Source organism: Centruroides sculpturatus, unplaced genomic scaffold (assembly GCF_000671375.1).
Source record: "Centruroides sculpturatus isolate CEXI.00-Female unplaced genomic scaffold, Cexi_2.0 scaffold30, whole genome shotgun sequence".
NCBI lineage: Eukaryota > Metazoa > Arthropoda > Arachnida > Scorpiones > Buthidae > Centruroides > Centruroides sculpturatus.
This window is the reverse complement of record NW_019384755.1, coordinates 679,261-700,534: the sequence shown is the minus strand read 5'-3', so window position 1 is coordinate 700,534 and position 21,274 is coordinate 679,261. Positions and strand designations below refer to the sequence as shown.

General features: G+C 26.2%; 1 protein-coding gene across 1 annotated transcript in view; it reads left to right on the top strand.

The window, feature by feature from the left end:
* LOC111628704 (ubiquitin carboxyl-terminal hydrolase 24-like) overlaps positions 1-21,274 on the top strand; it is a 174,286-nt gene that overhangs the window by 149,152 nt on the left and 3,860 nt on the right. The window contains 16 exon segments of the mRNA XM_023372539.1: positions 826-925; positions 2,658-2,798; positions 4,223-4,230; positions 4,397-4,530; positions 4,958-5,117; positions 5,203-5,419; positions 5,492-5,595; positions 9,147-9,252; positions 10,985-11,104; positions 12,136-12,231; positions 12,326-12,437; positions 13,972-14,090; positions 14,172-14,285; positions 14,629-14,694; positions 19,772-19,862; positions 19,977-20,055. Coding sequence (XP_023228307.1) covers positions 826-925; positions 2,658-2,798; positions 4,223-4,230; positions 4,397-4,530; positions 4,958-5,117; positions 5,203-5,419; positions 5,492-5,595; positions 9,147-9,252; positions 10,985-11,104; positions 12,136-12,231; positions 12,326-12,437; positions 13,972-14,090; positions 14,172-14,285; positions 14,629-14,694; positions 19,772-19,862; positions 19,977-20,055 — 1,767 coding nt within the window.

The window sequence follows — 21,274 nt, the reverse complement described above, 5'->3', positions numbered from 1 at the left end:
TGTATTCATTAATTTTCATTTTCATGTAGTAAAGGCTCTATGCCTTCATAAAGTATGTACTTCTCCTTTGTTTAAGGGTATTTGGGCAGTTTATTCTCTGTTGTATTCTCAAGCAAACAATACATACAAGTACAGTACAGTATTTTCTGAGGAAACACTCGTACTTATTCTTTTTTAACCCCATTCCCGATAACCCGGCATTTTCACAAACTCGGTCACCCTTCAGTCCACATTAGACTGAGTTTTTGGGACTCTACTGTATCACAAAATAGCATTCCATTTCATCTTGTAACACCAATAATAAAATTAAATATTGATTTGGGTATTTTTTTTTTCATGCAAAAAAAAAAAAAAGAAAAAATACCCAAATCAATATTTAATTTTCAAATGTGCTATTGTATTTTCACTTCTTTGATATATTTCATGATGAGTTTTTCATTATTTATAGTTGATGGTTGGTTTACTTCTTTATGTGGGCAGAATTGATGTTCTGTTTTATATACTGTATGTCAGGAAAACATTAAATAAATTTTGTATAGTTTCTTGTATATTTGTTTGATTTTTAATAAATTACAAAGTTACAATTTAACAAGCATTAGAAAAGTAAATTTTTTTGTAATAAGAAGAATCATCATTTTTAGACAATTGTAGAAAAAATGAAGAAAAGTGAGTTTAGTAACAAAAAGAATTAAAAAATTTATTTTGCAATCCATATCATAAATATGCTTAAAATTAATGATAATAATGAATAAAATTAATAACAATATAAATCTAATTTAAAAATAAATTTTTTGCTGATAAATAACAGTCTAAATAATATTTCAGATCTTTTTTACTTGAGTGTCCAAACAGAGAAGTCAGATTTGCTTTTGCAAGAATACTTGAAAAGACAATTGCCAATTTCTTCTATCATGGAGGAAAAATTGTGAGTTAATTTGCTTAAAATTTTAAGGATATTTTGATTTATATTTTACTTATTCTGATTATCTGCTCTTTCATAAAATATTGTAAAATAGTTCATCTGTGTAGTAAAAGAAAAATCCTTTGGAACTTTTTATCTTCCCATTATTTTATGTTGTTGAAAAAAGTGATAATCTCATATTGCAATAAATTTTAACCAGAAAATTATAAAAATGAATATAATACCTAAATATCTTGATAATTATTCAGACATGATTATAATAGTTTATAGGAGTTTTATACAAGTCAGGAAATTACTAGTACAAAAAAATTTTTCTTTTGGAAAATTTTAATGTTTCCAAACTTACAAAGTACAAATTTTCTAAATAAACTGGTGATTGTTTTATTTATTTTCTAACAAATATAGACAATCTTCAATAAACATCTCAGTGAACTTGTTTAATATAAAGCAAAAGCATATTTTTAAAATTATTGCTTTATTTATTTTCTATTCTAAGTATCATAAATATGAGGGTATAGCATATAGTCATACCCTGGTATGTAAAAAAGAAGAAACATGGATAATTTTTATTAGGATGATATTCATTATAAGTCAGTATGTATTAAGTTGAATGCCATTGATTGTCTTTGTTTGTTGATAGAGAAGAGTAGAGTAGAGTAGAGTGAGTGAATAGCCAAGAATGAAAAAACTGAAGATGTGTGGTTACAAAATTTTTGAATTTATAAGAGAAATTTGTTGTTGCTATCCATTCTGGGATGTCTGTTATGTATGACATTGACATTTTATTTTTCTATGGGACAATGAAAAAGTGAAACAATGAAAATATTCCAACTGACCATTGCTGGAAAAGGCTAAGATTCAGTCTTAGCTAGGAAATTATTATTGTCTGTTTTTGTGATTACTGCAGCATTATTGTAACCAACTATCTATCAAAATAGTCACCAGGAACTGTTATTGAAATTTGTCAAAATTGTATGAGCAGAAAAAGCATGATAGAATTATTAGGTACATAAAGCCATTAGTGTTGCCAGAAAGTGTTGATATGAAATTCTGCCAAATTTATCCTATTTTCTAGTGAATTTTTCCTCTGTCATTAGATGATACCATTTTGCAGATGGTAAGTTTAAAGTGATGAGAAGACAATTTCTTAGCTTAAAGAGTTATTTTTTTTTAATAATTTTTACAATGATGGCTTTGTAGAAGTGTATTTTTATATATGGAAGCTATGCACAGAAGAATTAAAGCCAAGTTTCAAAGTTCTTTATTATTTCTATGGAAATGTATGAACTTTGTTATTCTTTCTTAAAATTCATTCATTCACAATTTATAAAACAATTTCCAATTAAGATAGAATTTTCTGAAAAAGATTAAGTAATAATTTTAATTTAATATAATGATTCCATTTTCATAGTCCATTTTTTCTATATGTATGAATTTGCTTTTTGTTCAGTTTTATTTTCACTGTAATTTCCTCTTTCAATTTAAATTCTAAATATTTAATCTGATAATTTACTATAATTTTCTTTCATTCTCTATATCTCTAAGTCAATAATTTATGCCTCTTTGCTCTAATAACTTGAACTATATCAAACCAATTTATTATAAATTTTTTTAGCTTTTTAATTATTAAAACTTAGAAATGATTTTCTTAAACTTTCAAAAATTAATTAGATTATTGCTTCATTATAATTAAAAACAACTATTAATTGTTTACTTTATCATCATTGACTTTCAGATTGATAGAAGTTTAGACAGTGTCATTACTTGTTTATTGGAGATGCTGAACCAAGAAGTGCCCGATAACTGTCGAAGTTGCAGCCAGTATTTTTGGTTACTCAGCATGTATGTTCAAATGGTAAGTATTCTGTTAGAAAATGCATAGTAAAAAGGTATTATTATTACAATTATCAGAAAAATATCTAAACAGAATTTATTCTAAGATATTTAATAATACAGTAGAGCGTTGTTTATCTGAAAGCATTCCAGTCGGCAAATTTAAATATTTTTGCTAGTGCTGTGGTGCTGCAATCTTTGGCTATATCTTGGGCTACTCCAATATTTTTTTTGTTGGTGTGTGTGTTTTAGCTGGCAGCACTAGCACTTTCGTCTAGTGTTTTTCTGAGGACTGTGTGTTGTGCTGAATTGAATGTTNTTCAATTATATTATTGGTAAAACATATTTATTAGAATTTTTGAAAAATTAAAAATTAAATGGCATTGTATCATTTATATACTCTATATATTATTGACAAGAAAAATTCTGTTGAAAAGATAATTAGTATTGGTGTTATACTTAATTGATGTTTATCATATGCTGAGTAATTTTTTCACATAATATTTGAGTATATATTTAGCTAATGTGTTACGTTACTGCCTTACTGGATATTAGTACAATATTCATGTTTTAATTTTCAATCTAAAAAGAAAAAATAATTATTATTTTGTATACCAGTTTTAATTCAGTATACCAATTATAAGTTTTATTACATTTTTTTCCTTTATAGAATATCTTTTTCTTTAGTAATTAGAATTAGAAAATTGATTCTATTATTTGAGAAGAGAAATTATACCTAAAGGAATCTCTGGGTATCAGTGTCTATTCATTTATATCAGATAACTTTCAGATTAAAATAAAATAAGAGAAAATTGTTGTCATAAAAGAATATTATATTAGTTTGTGAACAAAAAAGTCACACCTCGTTAACTTTGCTTACAATTACAATTCCAGATTGTATGGAATGATCTCAATGACATGTGGTTCCAACAGGACGGCATTACAACAGTGCATGCAACAATGGATCTTCTGCATGACAAATTTGATGGCATGGTTATCTCACATTTCAGTGATGTCAACTGACCACTGAGATCATGTGATTTAACGCCATTAGACTTTTTCTTATGGGGTTATGTTAAATCATGGGTTTATGTGAATAAGCTGCAGACAATTGATGCCTTAAAAGTCAACATAACCAATGCCATCAATGATATCAAGCCCAATTTATGCCGTCGAGTCATCAAAAATGACCTCTCATATATGTGCCACCCAGCGAAGCCGTGGCAGCCATTTGGCCGATATTATATTCCATACATAAGGTAATCGAATACTCTTTCAAGTAAAAAAATAAAATTAATGATATCTCATACACACCTTGTTTTATTTAAATTTGAAGTTCGAGCACCCATAATGGAAAACCCTATAGAATTATTATATTATAGGATTGCTATCTTTTATAAGTATTTCTATTAACATATTAATTTATAATTAGATTGAATATATTGATACCGTTACTTAACTATATAGCTTCAAAGGTAATTTAATGTTATTCTGACAGAAAAAAATCTATGAAAAAGCTTGGCTTATAAATATAAATATTACTAAGTTTTTCATTTGAGATATATTATTGTATTGATATAATTTTTAAAAAATTTTCTGTTTTAATAAATTAATAAATAACTGTTACTTTGTATTCAACAGACAAGATAATGTAGCAAATGTTGGAAAATGGTTTAAATTTAATGATACCACAGTTGAAGAATATGACTTTAATGATATTACATTGGAAGCAGAATGCTTTGGTGGAACTTACAAAGCTAAAGTTAGAGATTCTGGTAACTAAATATTTTTTTTTTTTTTTTTGCAATTTTTAAAATTAAATTTTATGTAAAACATATATGTAAAATTATAGTATAATCAAGAATTATTTAAAACAATCATCAGCTTTTGATTTATATTAGAATTAGAGAAAAATTATAGTTGCCCAAGGCACAGACTTTTAAGAATTTTATTTACCATATTTATTTAGTTAAATGTAGGAAATACATTTCAGGAATTAAAAAGTACTTCAATTTTGTATATTATAGAAATAACATAAGAGATATGTTTACTTATATTTTAAAAAAACAGCAAAGAAATAAATAAAACTCTTTATTTTTGTTTTTTCAACACTTGTTGAAATATACACTGTATAATTTTTATATATGATTTATTTATTATAATTTTAATAACAGCATTTTTGTAACATATATGCAATTTCAGGTAATTCTTATCCTGAGATTCGACAAAGGTATTGGAATGGCTATATATTATTTTATGAGAGAATGGAAGAAGCGATAAAAACACCAAGAACACCTCGAAAAATACCTGGACGATTTTCATTCAGGAAAACTGAGAAAGATAATATTGGTACACCAAATAAGTGAGAATTATAAATTTTTTTATATTTTTAACTCAAATTCTAAATATAAATTATTTTGTTACATTATTTGATTTTTTCATTAAAGAACAGTAAGAAAAAGTGGTACACATAGACATGGTGATAGCTTAAGTCAGCTAACACAATTGGTTGACAGAGGTGAAAGACAGGGACTGTTTTTGGATAAAATGCCAGCTAGAATACAGCAATTAGTAAGGGAAGAAAATTTAGTTTTTATGCACAATCGAGACATTTACAGCAATTCATATTTTAGTTTCATACAGCAAGTTGTTACTTGCAACATTGTAAGTAAAAATTTAATATTTTAAAAATTAATAAAGCTTTTCTTTTTATTTGATTTAAATTTATTATTTTAGGGAAATTCAAAGCTTTCTGATTATCCCAAATTAATGATTGAAAGTTTAAATTTAAGTGTCAATTTTCTTTTCAATACTTACTTACGTTATAAAAGGAAGATCAGGTTAGTTTTTTTAAAATTATGTTTAAAAAGAAATTTATAAATTAAATTTTAGTAAGTTATGAAAATGTTAAATATTTTTTATAATAAAGAATTTAAAATTTATGACTTTTTTATATTTCAATTATATTATTGGTAAAACATATTTATTAGAATTTTTGAAAAATTAAAAATTAAATGGCATTGTATCATTTATATACTCTATATATTATTGACAAGAAAAATTCTGTTGAAAAGATAATTAGTATTGGTGTTATACTTAATTGATGTTTATCATATGCTGAGTAATTTTTTCACATAATATTTGAGTATATGTTTAGCTAATGTGTTACGTTACTGCCTTACTGGATATTAGTACAATATTCATGTTTTAATTTTCAATCTAAAAAGAAAAAATAATTATTATTTTGTATACCAGTTTTAATTCAGTATACCAATTATAAGTTTTATTACATTTTTTTCCTTTATAGAATATCTTTTTCTTTAGTAATTAGAATTAGAAAATTGATTCTATTATTTGAGAAGAGAAATTATACCTAAAGGAATCTCTGGGTATCAGTGTCTATTCATTTATATCAGATAACTTTCAGATTAAAATAAAATAAGAGAAAATTGTTGTCATAAAAGAATATTATATTAGTTTGTGAACAAAAAAGTCACACCTCATTAACTTTGCTTACAATTACAATTCCAGATTGTATGGAATGTTTCAATGTGTTCATTCTAATCAGAATACAGCATTATATATAATTTATTTATAAATTTTAAATAAAAAGAGCGAAGATAAATTATTAAACATAAATATTGTAGATATTATTTAAAATTTAATAAATATTAGTAAATTAGTGATGGATATTGATAAAACTGAATTTCTTGACAAAATATTGGATTAAAATGCAATTTAATTCAGAAGGACAAATTATATTCATTATTTTATATAATTTCTAAAAAGTAGTAAATGTGGAATCATCCATTAACTACATAATGCTATTTTCAACTATCATCCCATCTTCTTGTAACACTTCATATTGTTGTCACACTTCATATTGTTGTCACACATACTCCCAAATTGAATATTTCACAGATGGGGATACAGAGCATTACATTGTTTTATTAATTACAAGTATTATGTACAAAGCAGTGACATAAACAGTACAATTGCCATAAAACACTTCAGAAACAAAAACAAATTATTCTGTTATCTAAGAGTTGCAATCCTAGTATTACATATTGTTTTTGTATACTACACATCCTTGTAATGCATTGTAATGATTACCTGCATACCCAATTACTGTATCTGAATTACATAATTTTTGGATAGCCCCATGTGATTTGAAAATAAAAAATTCATAAGCTAGAAACCAATAAAAAAAAATCTTTTTAATCAAATGTTCAGAATAATTGCAATTGCATATTTCTTGAGCTAAGGACGCAATGAGAATTTTCTGACAAACTAGTCTTAAACTTTATTAGCATTTTATAAAATAAAAAAAATTTAAGCTTGTTTACATATTTTTTTGCTTTGTTTGTTCACTGATTATAATCATTTAAATGTTTTAGAGTGAAAACTAGTGTAAATCAATTTTTTGATTTCATATGTTATGATTAATTTGCATTGCACTTTTATCATTTATTGCAAAGTATTGATATAATGCTACAATTTACACTAACAATTTCTAATTATGTAATTGTAATTAACATGTTAATTTTCATTTACGTTTTAGTAATTTTTAATGTAATAGTCAAAAATTCACATGTTTAAATTCACATGATTAAACTCCATGAAAAAAGTTTAATTAATGAAATAACAATATTTAAATGGAATATATTATTTACTGTGATTCTGATTTGCTTCAGTGCACAATGTAAATTATAGTCAACAGAAATAAATAATAATGAGTGTCTGAATGGAGAGGAGATAGAAAGCATTATTATCTAAGTAGAGCTTTAAAAAGCCAGAAAGAAAAAAATTAGTTATTGTGAAATGAAATGTCCTATTATGAAAATTTTTTTATGCTATTGCCTCATCATTTAGAATGAAAACATAGAGGATGAATATTATTCACTGTCTACGTTTTCATTTTAATGCCATTAAGTTTTTATTTAAATTAATAATTTTGGATTTACTTGAAAATTTGAAATATTAAAAAAAAAATATCAACATCATTATCTTTCTATATATATATATGCATTGGAAGGTAAATGAATAAATAATAATAACAATAATAAATAGATTATAGGTTAAATATTGATTTGGAAGTTCCAATATTTATACAGTAGAGTCCCGTACAATGTGGGGATTCATTACTCATTATAAGTAATCACGTTATCAAAACCTGCATTATCACACAATTTATGAAAGTTTAAACCTTGGCCTATAAGTTGAAAAAAAAAACGTATACCTCTGATGGACAAAATTCGAGGGTGTTGCTTGCTTTATTTGCATGTTGTACAGGACTCTACTGTATTTTATACATACATTGTTTTGATTTTCATAATGGTTTATATTTTTATTATTTGAATTTTAATTTATTTTTGTTTATTATTATAGATAAAAAATTGTGTTAGAGAATATTCTTTAAATATTTAATAGCAATTTAATAAATTTACTGCTGATACTTCCTTGTTCTGAATGTTTTATTTTAGTACTGTGATGACAGAATGGGTGAATTGTATTGAGACAATAATTAACAGTAATAAAGAAGCTACATTTTGGCTATTGAATTATTTAGCTAANTATTCATTAATTTTCATTTTCATGTAGTAAAGGCTCTATGCCTTCATAAAGTATGTACTTCTCCTTTGTTTAAGGGTATTTGGGCAGTTTATTCTCTGTTGTATTCTCAAGCAAACAATACATACAAGTACAGTACAGTATTTTCTGAGGAAACACTCGTACTTATTCTTTTTTAACCCCATTCCCGATAACCCGGCATTTTCACAAACTCGGTCACCCTTCAGTCCACATTAGACTGAGTTTTTGGGACTCTACTGTATCACAAAATAGCATTCCATTTCATCTTGTAACACCAATAATAAAATTAAATATTGATTTGGGTATTTTTTTTTTCATGCAAAAAAAAAAAAAAGAAAAAATACCCAAATCAATATTTAATTTTCAAATGTGCTATTGTATTTTCACTTCTTTGATATATTTCATGATGAGTTTTTCATTATTTATAGTTGATGGTTGGTTTACTTCTTTATGTGGGCAGAATTGATGTTCTGTTTTATATACTGTATGTCAGGAAAACATTAAATAAATTTTGTATAGTTTCTTGTATATTTGTTTGATTTTTAATAAATTACAAAGTTACAATTTAACAAGCATTAGAAAAGTAAATTTTTTTGTAATAAGAAGAATCATCATTTTTAGACAATTGTAGAAAAAATGAAGAAAAGTGAGTTTAGTAACAAAAAGAATTAAAAAATTTATTTTGCAATCCATATCATAAATATGCTTAAAATTAATGATAATAATGAATAAAATTAATAACAATATAAATCTAATTTAAAAATAAATTTTTTGCTGATAAATAACAGTCTAAATAATATTTCAGATCTTTTTTACTTGAGTGTCCAAACAGAGAAGTCAGATTTGCTTTTGCAAGAATACTTGAAAAGACAATTGCCAATTTCTTCTATCATGGAGGAAAAATTGTGAGTTAATTTGCTTAAAATTTTAAGGATATTTTGATTTATATTTTACTTATTCTGATTATCTGCTCTTTCATAAAATATTGTAAAATAGTTCATCTGTGTAGTAAAAGAAAAATCCTTTGGAACTTTTTATCTTCCCATTATTTTATGTTGTTGAAAAAAGTGATAATCTCATATTGCAATAAATTTTAACCAGAAAATTATAAAAATGAATATAATACCTAAATATCTTGATAATTATTCAGACATGATTATAATAGTTTATAGGAGTTTTATACAAGTCAGGAAATTACTAGTACAAAAAAATTTTTCTTTTGGAAAATTTTAATGTTTCCAAACTTACAAAGTACAAATTTTCTAAATAAACTGGTGATTGTTTTATTTATTTTCTAACAAATATAGACAATCTTCAATAAACATCTCAGTGAACTTGTTTAATATAAAGCAAAAGCATATTTTTAAAATTATTGCTTTATTTATTTTCTATTCTAAGTATCATAAATATGAGGGTATAGCATATAGTCATACCCTGGTATGTAAAAAAGAAGAAACATGGATAATTTTTATTAGGATGATATTCATTATAAGTCAGTATGTATTAAGTTGAATGCCATTGATTGTCTTTGTTTGTTGATAGAGAAGAGTAGAGTAGAGTAGAGTGAGTGAATAGCCAAGAATGAAAAAACTGAAGATGTGTGGTTACAAAATTTTTGAATTTATAAGAGAAATTTGTTGTTGCTATCCATTCTGGGATGTCTGTTATGTATGACATTGACATTTTATTTTTCTATGGGACAATGAAAAAGTGAAACAATGAAAATATTCCAACTGACCATTGCTGGAAAAGGCTAAGATTCAGTCTTAGCTAGGAAATTATTATTGTCTGTTTTTGTGATTACTGCAGCATTATTGTAACCAACTATCTATCAAAATAGTCACCAGGAACTGTTATTGAAATTTGTCAAAATTGTATGAGCAGAAAAAGCATGATAGAATTATTAGGTACATAAAGCCATTAGTGTTGCCAGAAAGTGTTGATATGAAATTCTGCCAAATTTATCCTATTTTCTAGTGAATTTTTCCTCTGTCATTAGATGATACCATTTTGCAGATGGTAAGTTTAAAGTGATGAGAAGACAATTTCTTAGCTTAAAGAGTTATTTTTTTTTAATAATTTTTACAATGATGGCTTTGTAGAAGTGTATTTTTATATATGGAAGCTATGCACAGAAGAATTAAAGCCAAGTTTCAAAGTTCTTTATTATTTCTATGGAAATGTATGAACTTTGTTATTCTTTCTTAAAATTCATTCATTCACAATTTATAAAACAATTTCCAATTAAGATAGAATTTTCTGAAAAAGATTAAGTAATAATTTTAATTTAATATAATGATTCCATTTTCATAGTCCATTTTTTCTATATGTATGAATTTGCTTTTTGTTCAGTTTTATTTTCACTGTAATTTCCTCTTTCAATTTAAATTCTAAATATTTAATCTGATAATTTACTATAATTTTCTTTCATTCTCTATATCTCTAAGTCAATAATTTATGCCTCTTTGCTCTAATAACTTGAACTATATCAAACCAATTTATTATAAATTTTTTTAGCTTTTTAATTATTAAAACTTAGAAATGATTTTCTTAAACTTTCAAAAATTAATTAGATTATTGCTTCATTATAATTAAAAACAACTATTAATTGTTTACTTTATCATCATTGACTTTCAGATTGATAGAAGTTTAGACAGTGTCATTACTTGTTTATTGGAGATGCTGAACCAAGAAGTGCCCGATAACTGTCGAAGTTGCAGCCAGTATTTTTGGTTACTCAGCATGTATGTTCAAATGGTAAGTATTCTGTTAGAAAATGCATAGTAAAAAGGTATTATTATTACAATTATCAGAAAAATATCTAAACAGAATTTATTCTAAGATATTTAATAATACAGTAGAGCGTTGTTTATCTGAAAGCATTCCAGTCGGCAAATTTAAATATTTTTGCTAGTGCTGTGGTGCTGCAATCTTTGGCTATATCTTGGGCTACTCCAATATTTTTTTTGTTGGTGTGTGTGTTTTAGCTGGCAGCACTAGCACTTTCGTCTAGTGTTTTTCTGAGGACTGTGTGTTGTGCTGAATTGAATGTTTTTGATACTAGATTAACTTCTAAAGTATAATTTTTATATTTTTATTTTGTTTGTAAAAAATAAAGAAATAATTTTTAATGATACAACAGCCACAATTATTATTTTAAAAAGTTTACGTTAGGCTTAACATCGACGAAAATTCAATGCGAAGTGACACGCAATGGAGAAAAATTTCAACACGGGATAGGTCAATATATTTTTTCGTACATAATCGGTTATCTGAAAAATAAATTATCCGAACAACCCCAGTCCCCAATTGATTCGGATAAATGACGCTCTACTGTAGTAGAAAATAATTTTTAAAAATAACTTTTCTGTTTTCTTTTTATTAAAATTTGTTTATCAATTATTTTGATTTATTATTTTTTTTTAAAGTAATTAATAATTCAGTTTCAGAAAAATATTCTTTGCACATGTAAGGATAAACTGTAAATTATTTCTTATAATACATACAGAAATGTAAAAAACTCTCTCTCTTTCTATAATATAATGATCTGTATTAATATGATCTCTTTCTATAATATAATGATCTGTACATAATAATCTGTATTAATTTCTTACATATAGATACAATATACAATATATTTAATAATTCTATTTTCTTAAAAAATAGAATTATTAATTATAGCATTAGTTTAACAAAGAATTTTGTATAAAATCTATGAAGTATTGATGTAATTTCAAAAACAAAATGTTTTATAATATGTGAATTAGAAAGACTATTATATTTTATAGGGAAATAAAGCTTGTGCTCATATCTTTGAAAAGAATGGCTTCCAAAAACTACTAACGTTTCTTTTAGGACCAGCAGCTGCAGAAATGCAAATAGAGGTAATCTTCTTAATTTATTAATCATATTTAATGTTTTAATGAAAACATCAAAAAATATATTTAATGTATACTTATAAATATTATTTGATTTAAGGGTTCTTTTCCGAGGCGCTGGAGTTCTGTTCAAACTCGTGATTTTGGACCTTTACATACTACTCTAGCTACATTGATACTCTGCTGTGATCTCTCTCCTCATAGAACATGTGGTAAAGTTTAAATTTTATTTTAATATATTTTTGAATTTGAACCTGAAATTTGAATACTTCAAATTTTATTTAATGGCAAACAGAATTAGTTTTTATCAATGTTGGGAGTCTTAACTTTGTTCTGAATCTTATCAATATTCATAATTAATTAATTATTTATTTTTATGAAACAAGATTAAATATATTAAAATTTTCTTTCAAAATTATCGTTTATATTTCATATCAATGACAGTTACAAAATTATAAATGAATAAATAATGAAGTAAATTATATTATAATACAAAATCATATTATAATTATTATCATTCAATGTATCATAATGATTAGTTAGCTATACTATATCTATAGAAACATTTTTTTTTTTTTATACATAAAATTTTAATTATTAAGTGATATCTAATTGATTATCAAAAAAGTAATTATTATACAAATCCTGTAACAAATCTTTATTTAGCAGATCTCAAATTTTAAAAATTGAATTTTTCAAGTAGGATTTCTTTATATTTTGTAGTGTATAAGTCTGATAAACTGTTTATTTCACAATGCTACTTGATTTTTTTTTATTTTAATAAATTTGTAGTTAAAATTTTTAATGAAACAGTTCAGATGATAAATTGGCAACATAGACCAAAAAAATGTTTAATCAAATAATTAAAAAAGATTTTACACAGATTCTTTTGCAAAAAACAGACTAGTAAAAATAACTGATGACTTTAGATTTCATGTTTGTATTCTAATGAATGACTAAAGTATAAGCAATTTTTTATATACTGTCATTAAATTGCTTATGTTTTGGTATATGACATGTATTATTTATAATTAGTTGCAGGATAATATTTCCAATTAATATTTTACAATTATATTACACTCCAATAAGTTTAATAACCTGAAACTATTGCCTTTATAAACATTTTCAATTTACATGTAGTTAAGATAATTTTGAATAAAGAATGCATATTAGGAGCACTTCAAGTGCTCCTAATATGCATTCTTTATCATAATCAAATTTTTTAACAAGACAAATCTTTTAGATCAAATAAGTTTGTTTCTGTGAAAATGATTTCTTGCCTCAAATGGTGGCAATTCAAACATGGATGCAATGATTTGCTATTTCTTGTTGGAATCATTAATACAGATTTTGTTATTTAATTATAATTTTTTTTTTTTAATTTTTGGACCTATGGGCACTAACAGGGTCTTTTTTAGCAAACCCATTATGGGTCCAGTAAGCTGGTGAGGGAGGAAACATGACATATCTGTATGGACCAGCCTTGAAAAATTTTTAGGGTTTCTTGACCCATATGGACTTGATCCTAGGTCCTTCAGAATGGTATCACTTTGGAGGACCTTCCATCTTAATTGCTCAGCTATCTGGCCACCTCTATAATTAAAGTAAAAATTTTTACAACTAAACATTTTTTGAAATAATATATTAAACTTAAAATTATAAAAGGTTTTGATTTATATTGTAAGACCATTGATTATTTCACAAGAACTTATAGAAAATAAAAACTAAGAACATTTATTATTACAGATATTGATAAATATTCTGTACGTATATCTGAATGGAGTCCAAGTAATGAATATCTTCAGATGCCAGATGATGTATGTTCAGCTCTTTTTGGTCCTGGTGGAATTCGTTACATAAGAGAAGTAATGAAATTTTGATTATTATATTTTGTAACAAAAAATTAATATTAAAAAACAATGATTAAAATGCTTTTTCTGTTGTAGATTGTGAGTGCATGCAGAGAAGTATCTGGTCCAATTGGCATAATCATCGATATGCTTATTCAAAGCAGTTTTTGCAATGCTGATTTTTCTGTAACAGTTATTAAACAAGTCATGGTATGTCAAATGTTTATAATATTAAATATGATGCCTAATAAAGTTCAGTTAGGAATATCTAAAATTTACATTATGAAGATATATAAATTATTAAATATTATACAATTAAAAAGAAACAATACACATCAATATGACTTTTATAATTTAAATTTATTACCATCACAATATGTTTAAATTCAATTAAAACAAATTTTATTATTTTAATTGAATTTTACTAAAATATTTGATTTTATGTACATTAATTATTATCTTTATTTTATTTAAAGTTTAATCTAAATTTTTAATTTATGTTCAGTATACAAATAAATGGTCTCATAATACATTTAAAGTATTTATTTTTTAGGTTCAATATTCTTCTGTGCCTTCTAATGAATTAAAGAATTTATCTCTCTTACTTTTAGAAATTTTGGTAAGTAATTTTATTAAAAATACAAGTATTAAGACATTTATTATTGAAGTATTACATAATAATTCAGTTTGAAAAAAAAATAGCAGAAAAACTAAGATTATTATTTGTTGATAAGCTTATAACAAAAAGTTAAAAAATAAGGAAAAAACTGTCATTAACAGCTTATATAACTCATAAAATTAGTTTTTCTGTTATCATTATATCAAAATAAATACTGTTGACTTTATTGAAGTTGTTTAATAGATTGAAAAAGAAATTGAAAGGAAATGATAATGATTCTACTAATTCAATTAGTTTTACTAATTGAATTAGTAGAGTGAAAAAATGAACATAGTATTCTAAGATGAATTAGCATTAATTAGCATCATTACTATTGTTATGTTACACATATATTGACTGTCAGTGTGTGGCCAAATAAAAATTAACTGTTGTTATTCATATTTATTATGAGAGTTGTATATCAACAAAAATAAGATTAATTAAACAAATATTTATTTTTTAAAAGATTTTTCATTTAATATTTTAAATTTTATAACTAATATATTTTACTAAAGTTAAAAATAACAATTAATTACAATATATGCTTTACAAATTATTAAATACTGTATTAAACTATATAATTTTTTATTTATATTTTCATATATAAAATTACAGTAAAATCTCAATTTTAACAGACAGAATTTCTGCTCCATATGTAGTGTGAAAATTAACACACTTAATTTTAAAATGCTTTTTATATGTAATTAAATTAACAGGTTATTATTGTCATTTTTCAAATCCAGGAGTCACTACTCAAAAAGCGTATTTTCAAAAATTAAAATAAATTATTATTATTTTAATTTAGATCATACATGTGTTTATTATTCTCTCAGAACTATAGTGAATAAATAAACAATAATAGGTATAGAAAAGTTTTTCTATGAAATTAAATTTCTCATACATACTTAATTTTAATTACACAAACATATCTACATAAGTAAAAACAGATAAATAATTTGTCAATTTTTTAACAAACACATTTGGAAAACCTATTTTATTATATAACAGAATTTCAGCTTTAACAGAACTCCTTGTCCAAATTAGTCCATTAAATTGAGGTTTTACTGTATGTACTGTACAATACACCAATATAGTATGGCATATATACAGGGTTCCTATGCATTTTCCAAATTTGGAAAATTCAAATTAAATCATATATATATATAAGTAAGTAGGCCTATCATACAATTTGCCATGTAAAGCTAAACTGATAAGTTAACATAAATATTTTAGATTTAAAAAATGCTTTAATTTAAGCACATGTTTTCATCATCATAGGATAGCATATACAATTATAAACTTGATGCAATATGTTGATTAATAGAAATAAAATTGAATTATTTTTATTTTTAGCACAGATAGTAATTAATGGACTTTTTGATATCCAAAAATACAAAATTTATTTATGACAATCACCTCAGAATAAATTTTTATAAGGCTCAAAAATTTCAGTTAAGGATGAACTTCAAGTAATGAACACCAAAAAATATTGTAAAAAGGAAAATTTTCATATTATTGAAATTATTTTTCTTCCATGTTAGATAAAATGGAAATAATTTATTGAAATTATTTCCATTTTATCTAACTTCTAAAACACTCCTTTACATTATTTAAGTTAAATCAATTTAACTAAAGTTAATAGTTAAAAAAGTTCACAGGAAAAATTACATACATTTACAATTTAAATAATTTCATTAAAACATTATAATTTTTTGAAATTACTTAAAATTTTAAAATAACACAAGTTGGCCATGGTAATTAGTACTGGCTTCCTTATGTGTTTAACCCCATCAATGTCTTAGTAGATAAAACACTGGTAGTTGCTTGCAGGTTTGCATCTCACCAATGGGCTGGCCACATGAAGTTATTCAGGTTTTCTTCAGAAATCTAATACCTAATAGAGTCAATTTCCTGTAGAAAGTCTTCTTGGGAGGTATCTCTCCTTGCAAGATTTCTAGGTGTTGCATTGCCTTCTCCCATAAATCTATCTATTCTGAGATACTTAACTGTTTTCTTTATTTGACATCATTGAAAACATCATCTGAAAACACTGAAAATTTTTGCAGTGCGTAGTGCTGTATAGTAGAAATTTTCATGTCCAGGTGGTTGAGATAATTTGGACAGCAGATTTCTCAACAATGTGTGGTCCACAGATCCCTGTGGGTCTAGGCCAGGCATGGCCAACACATGAACTTGTCTAATTAATTTATGCGGCCCGTGATTAATCTTTCAATATTAGCTACTCAAGTCTGAATAGCTCGATGAAAAATTCTGACACAAAAAAAAAAAAGGGTCAACAACCTCTCCATTTGTCCCGACCGAAAGGGCTAATGAAAGCCCACAGCTAGTCCAAGAAATTAAGTTGATAGTTGATACACATCGACAATTGCCACAGCAGCTGGTTATATGGGCAGAGGCAGAACCCAAGACTGCCAAGCTAGCTTGGCTGGTGGATCCACTGGCAGAGCCCAGGGACTGGTCTGCACCTATAGCGGGTCCCACAAAACAAAAAATAGATGAGAACGGACCAAACACTATCTCACTAATGATGACAAGATGGTGGCCAATGACCTCTGACTTCCTCACAGCCGAGGAAGCCAAGATGGCTGGCTCAGAAACCACAAAAATTAAAATATGGCAAAAAAGTTAGGTTTAGCTACTTTAAGCCTAACCACACTGCTAACCCTTGTATAAGCCCAACTCCCTATCCAAGTACACTAGGATGAGCCAGCTAGGCCTAAAAATAGGCTTAACAACTAGAGCTGAAAAAAAAACACTGTCAGGAGCAAGAGAAAAACCAACCTACCTGTCTGGAGTCCCAACTCAGAATCTGGGGTGACACCACAATGAGATTGCGCACTACCCCAAAATCTTCCTATGGCAGCCTCTGGTTTGGCCTGTGAAAAAAGTTTTCTTTCCAATTCAGCTCAGGGGCAAAAACTGTTGGCCACCTCTGGTCTAGGCAGATATACTGACTGCCAACTATGCAAATTAGGTAAATGGCATATTAAAATTTATTGAACAGGTCTACCAGAAGGTGAAGTTTGAGAAACACTAGGTTAATGCATGTCATTGGGATATTTTGTTCTTAAAGAAGTGTAGTTCTTCAGTTTTTCAAAAATTTTATTAAATTTTTCTTTTACAATTTAAATGAAGATGCACTGTTCATAATAAGAATATTAAAACTATTGCAATGAAATGTTGACTTAATGTGTGGTATGCATGTAATACGTAGGCAGTTTTTTTTAACCTCCAATGGCCCATAAAACAAAAACAAGTGTAAATAACAAAATGAATTTATTACCAAAAATTAGATCCAAACATGGTTACTTTTTGACATAATCACTGTGAAGATTGAGGCATTTGTCATATCTGTAAATGAGCTTTGCAATCCACTATTTATACAGTAGAATGTTGCCACCAGTGACTTGAGATGGCCTTAATGTTGTTTTGAAGATTGTCATTAATCTTGAACCTCTGCCCTCGTAGCCACATTTTCAGTTCAGAAAAGAGGTGTAAGTTTTCACACATTAAAGGTGTGAAAACTTCCACCAAGCTTGGAACTTTTTTAAACACCCAGCATATAGCCCTGATTTAGCGTCGAGCGACTTCCACCTTTTTCCTGAACTGAAAACATGGCTAGGAGGGCAGAGGTTTGAGATTAATGACGATCTTCAAAATAGCATTAAGATCCATCTCAAGTCACTAGCAGCAACATTCTATAAAGAGGGTATTGCAAAGCTTGTTTACAGATATGACAAATGCCTCAATCTTCATGGTAATTATGTCAAAAAGTAACCATGTTTGGACCTAATTTTTGGTAATAAATTCATTGTTCATTGTTAAATGGAACACAAAAATAAAATATATTGAAGCTACAAATTTGTCTATATATATTTTGATGTAAATACTGTCATTCAAAAGTTAATTTTAATTTTTAAAATTTTAGATTTAATAAGTAAGTCTTATTATTCTATTGCATTGTAAGATTGTATTTTAAAATCACTCAAAATCAGATCTTATAAGTTGTAATCACATTGTGTATGTTTTTAATTCTGTTTAATGTTTATACAATTATTACAGACACTTACTTTTACTGATATTGCAAATTAATTTTAAAAACCAATATTGATTATTTATGTGAAGAATTATAAAATGCAACAGGAAGGAGAGCATTGCAAAATGCCAGGGGATCAAACTAAGTCCAATATAACATACAGCAATATCAATTGTCATTTGTAAATTTTAACACAGCTGCATTATTATGAATTTTAAGTCTGTAATACTCTTAATAATCTAACATTGATTAAAATTTTTTGAAATATTTTAACTCTCTATGAATCTCTCATAATTATCATTTACTCTCTTAGTTTGAGGGCAGATGTTAATGAATTGATTAAAAAAAATGATAAATAATACCATTTAAATTAAAATTATTTATCATTTTTTATTTTAATAATTTTGATTGTGTAACAAAACAATTTTTGATTTTTTCCCCAGTTTATTAATATTTTATAAAGTTCAGGAAATTTATTAAGATATTAATTTAATAAATATATACTTTTGTACAGTACATGGATTATACAGGATTTGTTGATGAATAATAAATAATGGCTTTTTATTTTTTTTCAAAGCTGCATAGATTTATGGTTGTGGATTAATAATGGGATAAAACATTTTATTTTTAATTTTAATTATTCAACAATTATAAAATTAGAAATGTTAATTAGAAAAAATAACTAATTAAAAAGTTGAAGAAGCAATAGCAAATTTGCATAGTAATTCAAATGCTGTGCCATACTGTAAAGGATGTGAGGGTCAGGGAATTTGTACAAAGTTAGTCAGGGGAAGTTATGGAATTTAAAACAAAAATTTGAGTAGGAACCCTGTATATATCTTATTTTATTGCTATGTTTAAACATCAACAAAGAGACACTAAGTATATGTATAGTTATGAACTTAAGTATAAATATATTATTTTAAATATAAGTTAACTGTAATAATAGTATACCTTTGTATGATTTATTATTATTATTAGTCTTTGGAAGATCCATTGCAGTATATTCGTATTCAGTATGTCATAGACGGGTTCACTGACGAAAATGGTACTCCTTATGACGGAATGCTTGGTTTGTAAAATTCAAAATATTTATTTAGTAATAGAAAAATGAAATGTAAAGATTGAATCCTTATTGATTCAATCTTTATATAATGATTCAATCTAATATATTGCTTATTTATAGCCATTATTCGTGCCAATCAAAATAATGATAGCAGACGTTCTTATCAAGGAGTAAAATTTCTAGTCACTTTAGCACATAAGTAAGTTTTTGATTTTTGTATAAATTTCAGAATAAAATAATGTTAAGCCATCTAATTACATAAATGAAATATATCTACTTAACTATTACTATGAATAATTCACATTAGAAACAATGAATCTAGAATGAAGATTTGTGTCAATTAATTTTACACCAGTGACTGCTAATCACATTACCATGATGCAATTTTGAGGCAGACACAACCAAAACAATGCAAAGTGAGGTCTGCATATATTTAACATAAGATTTGAAATAGTCTCTCAGAAATTAGTTACCAAATATGTAGCTATTTATACATTTCAATTTGTCATTAATAATGAATTCTCTTCTAATAATTGCCCATAACCAAGGGATAAAACCACTGAACACTGGTAGTTGCACCTCACTAATGGGCTGGCCGTACAGAGTTTTCCAGATTGTCTTCACATATATGATACCTAAATAGGTGCTAATTTCCTATAAAAAATTCTCCCAGGAAACACTCCATCTTGGCAGATCTCACAAGTGTTGCATTATCTTATTCCATTGATTGTATCTTTAGAAAATCAAAATGAAAAAAATCCTGTATTTTAGTATTTAAAATCTCAGCCAAATGTACTCTAGTGCTGTGAAAGATAATGTTTTCATAGCTATCTGTCAAAAATGGGTAATATTATATTATATTTGTTGCACGTTGCTTATAGATGAGATATTCTGTAATATCTAGTTTATAGACTGATTTCATATTAAGTGGACTTTTCAATAAAATGAAATTGCTTTCTGTATGTACTGGTACAAATGGCTGTATATACAGTGGTACCTCAGGATACGAACGCCCCAGCATTCAAAATTTTCAGGATACAACATGAAATTCGAACATATTTTTGCACCATGATATGAACAAAAACTCACCATACGACGTTACATTAGTTTGCAACGCCATTTTTTATTCACTTCTGTTCATCGGTCTCAGTCCGCGCGGAAGGATCTCGCTCGATAAAGGAAATCTTGAGGTATTATCAGAAAGTGACTGATTTTATTGAAAAGAAACATCCTGAAAAGGTTCACCCTGGCCTTATTGCTGCTCGGAGTAACGACATTTGCCTAAGTCATTTTAGAAACATTTTAAAAAGTAGGTTCTTTGGATAGATATTTTATCAAGCGACCTCTATCCAGTGAAAGTGCTGATAGAAGTGAAGGAAAGAAAGCAAAAAGCAGTGAATAAAAATTAAAAAATAAAA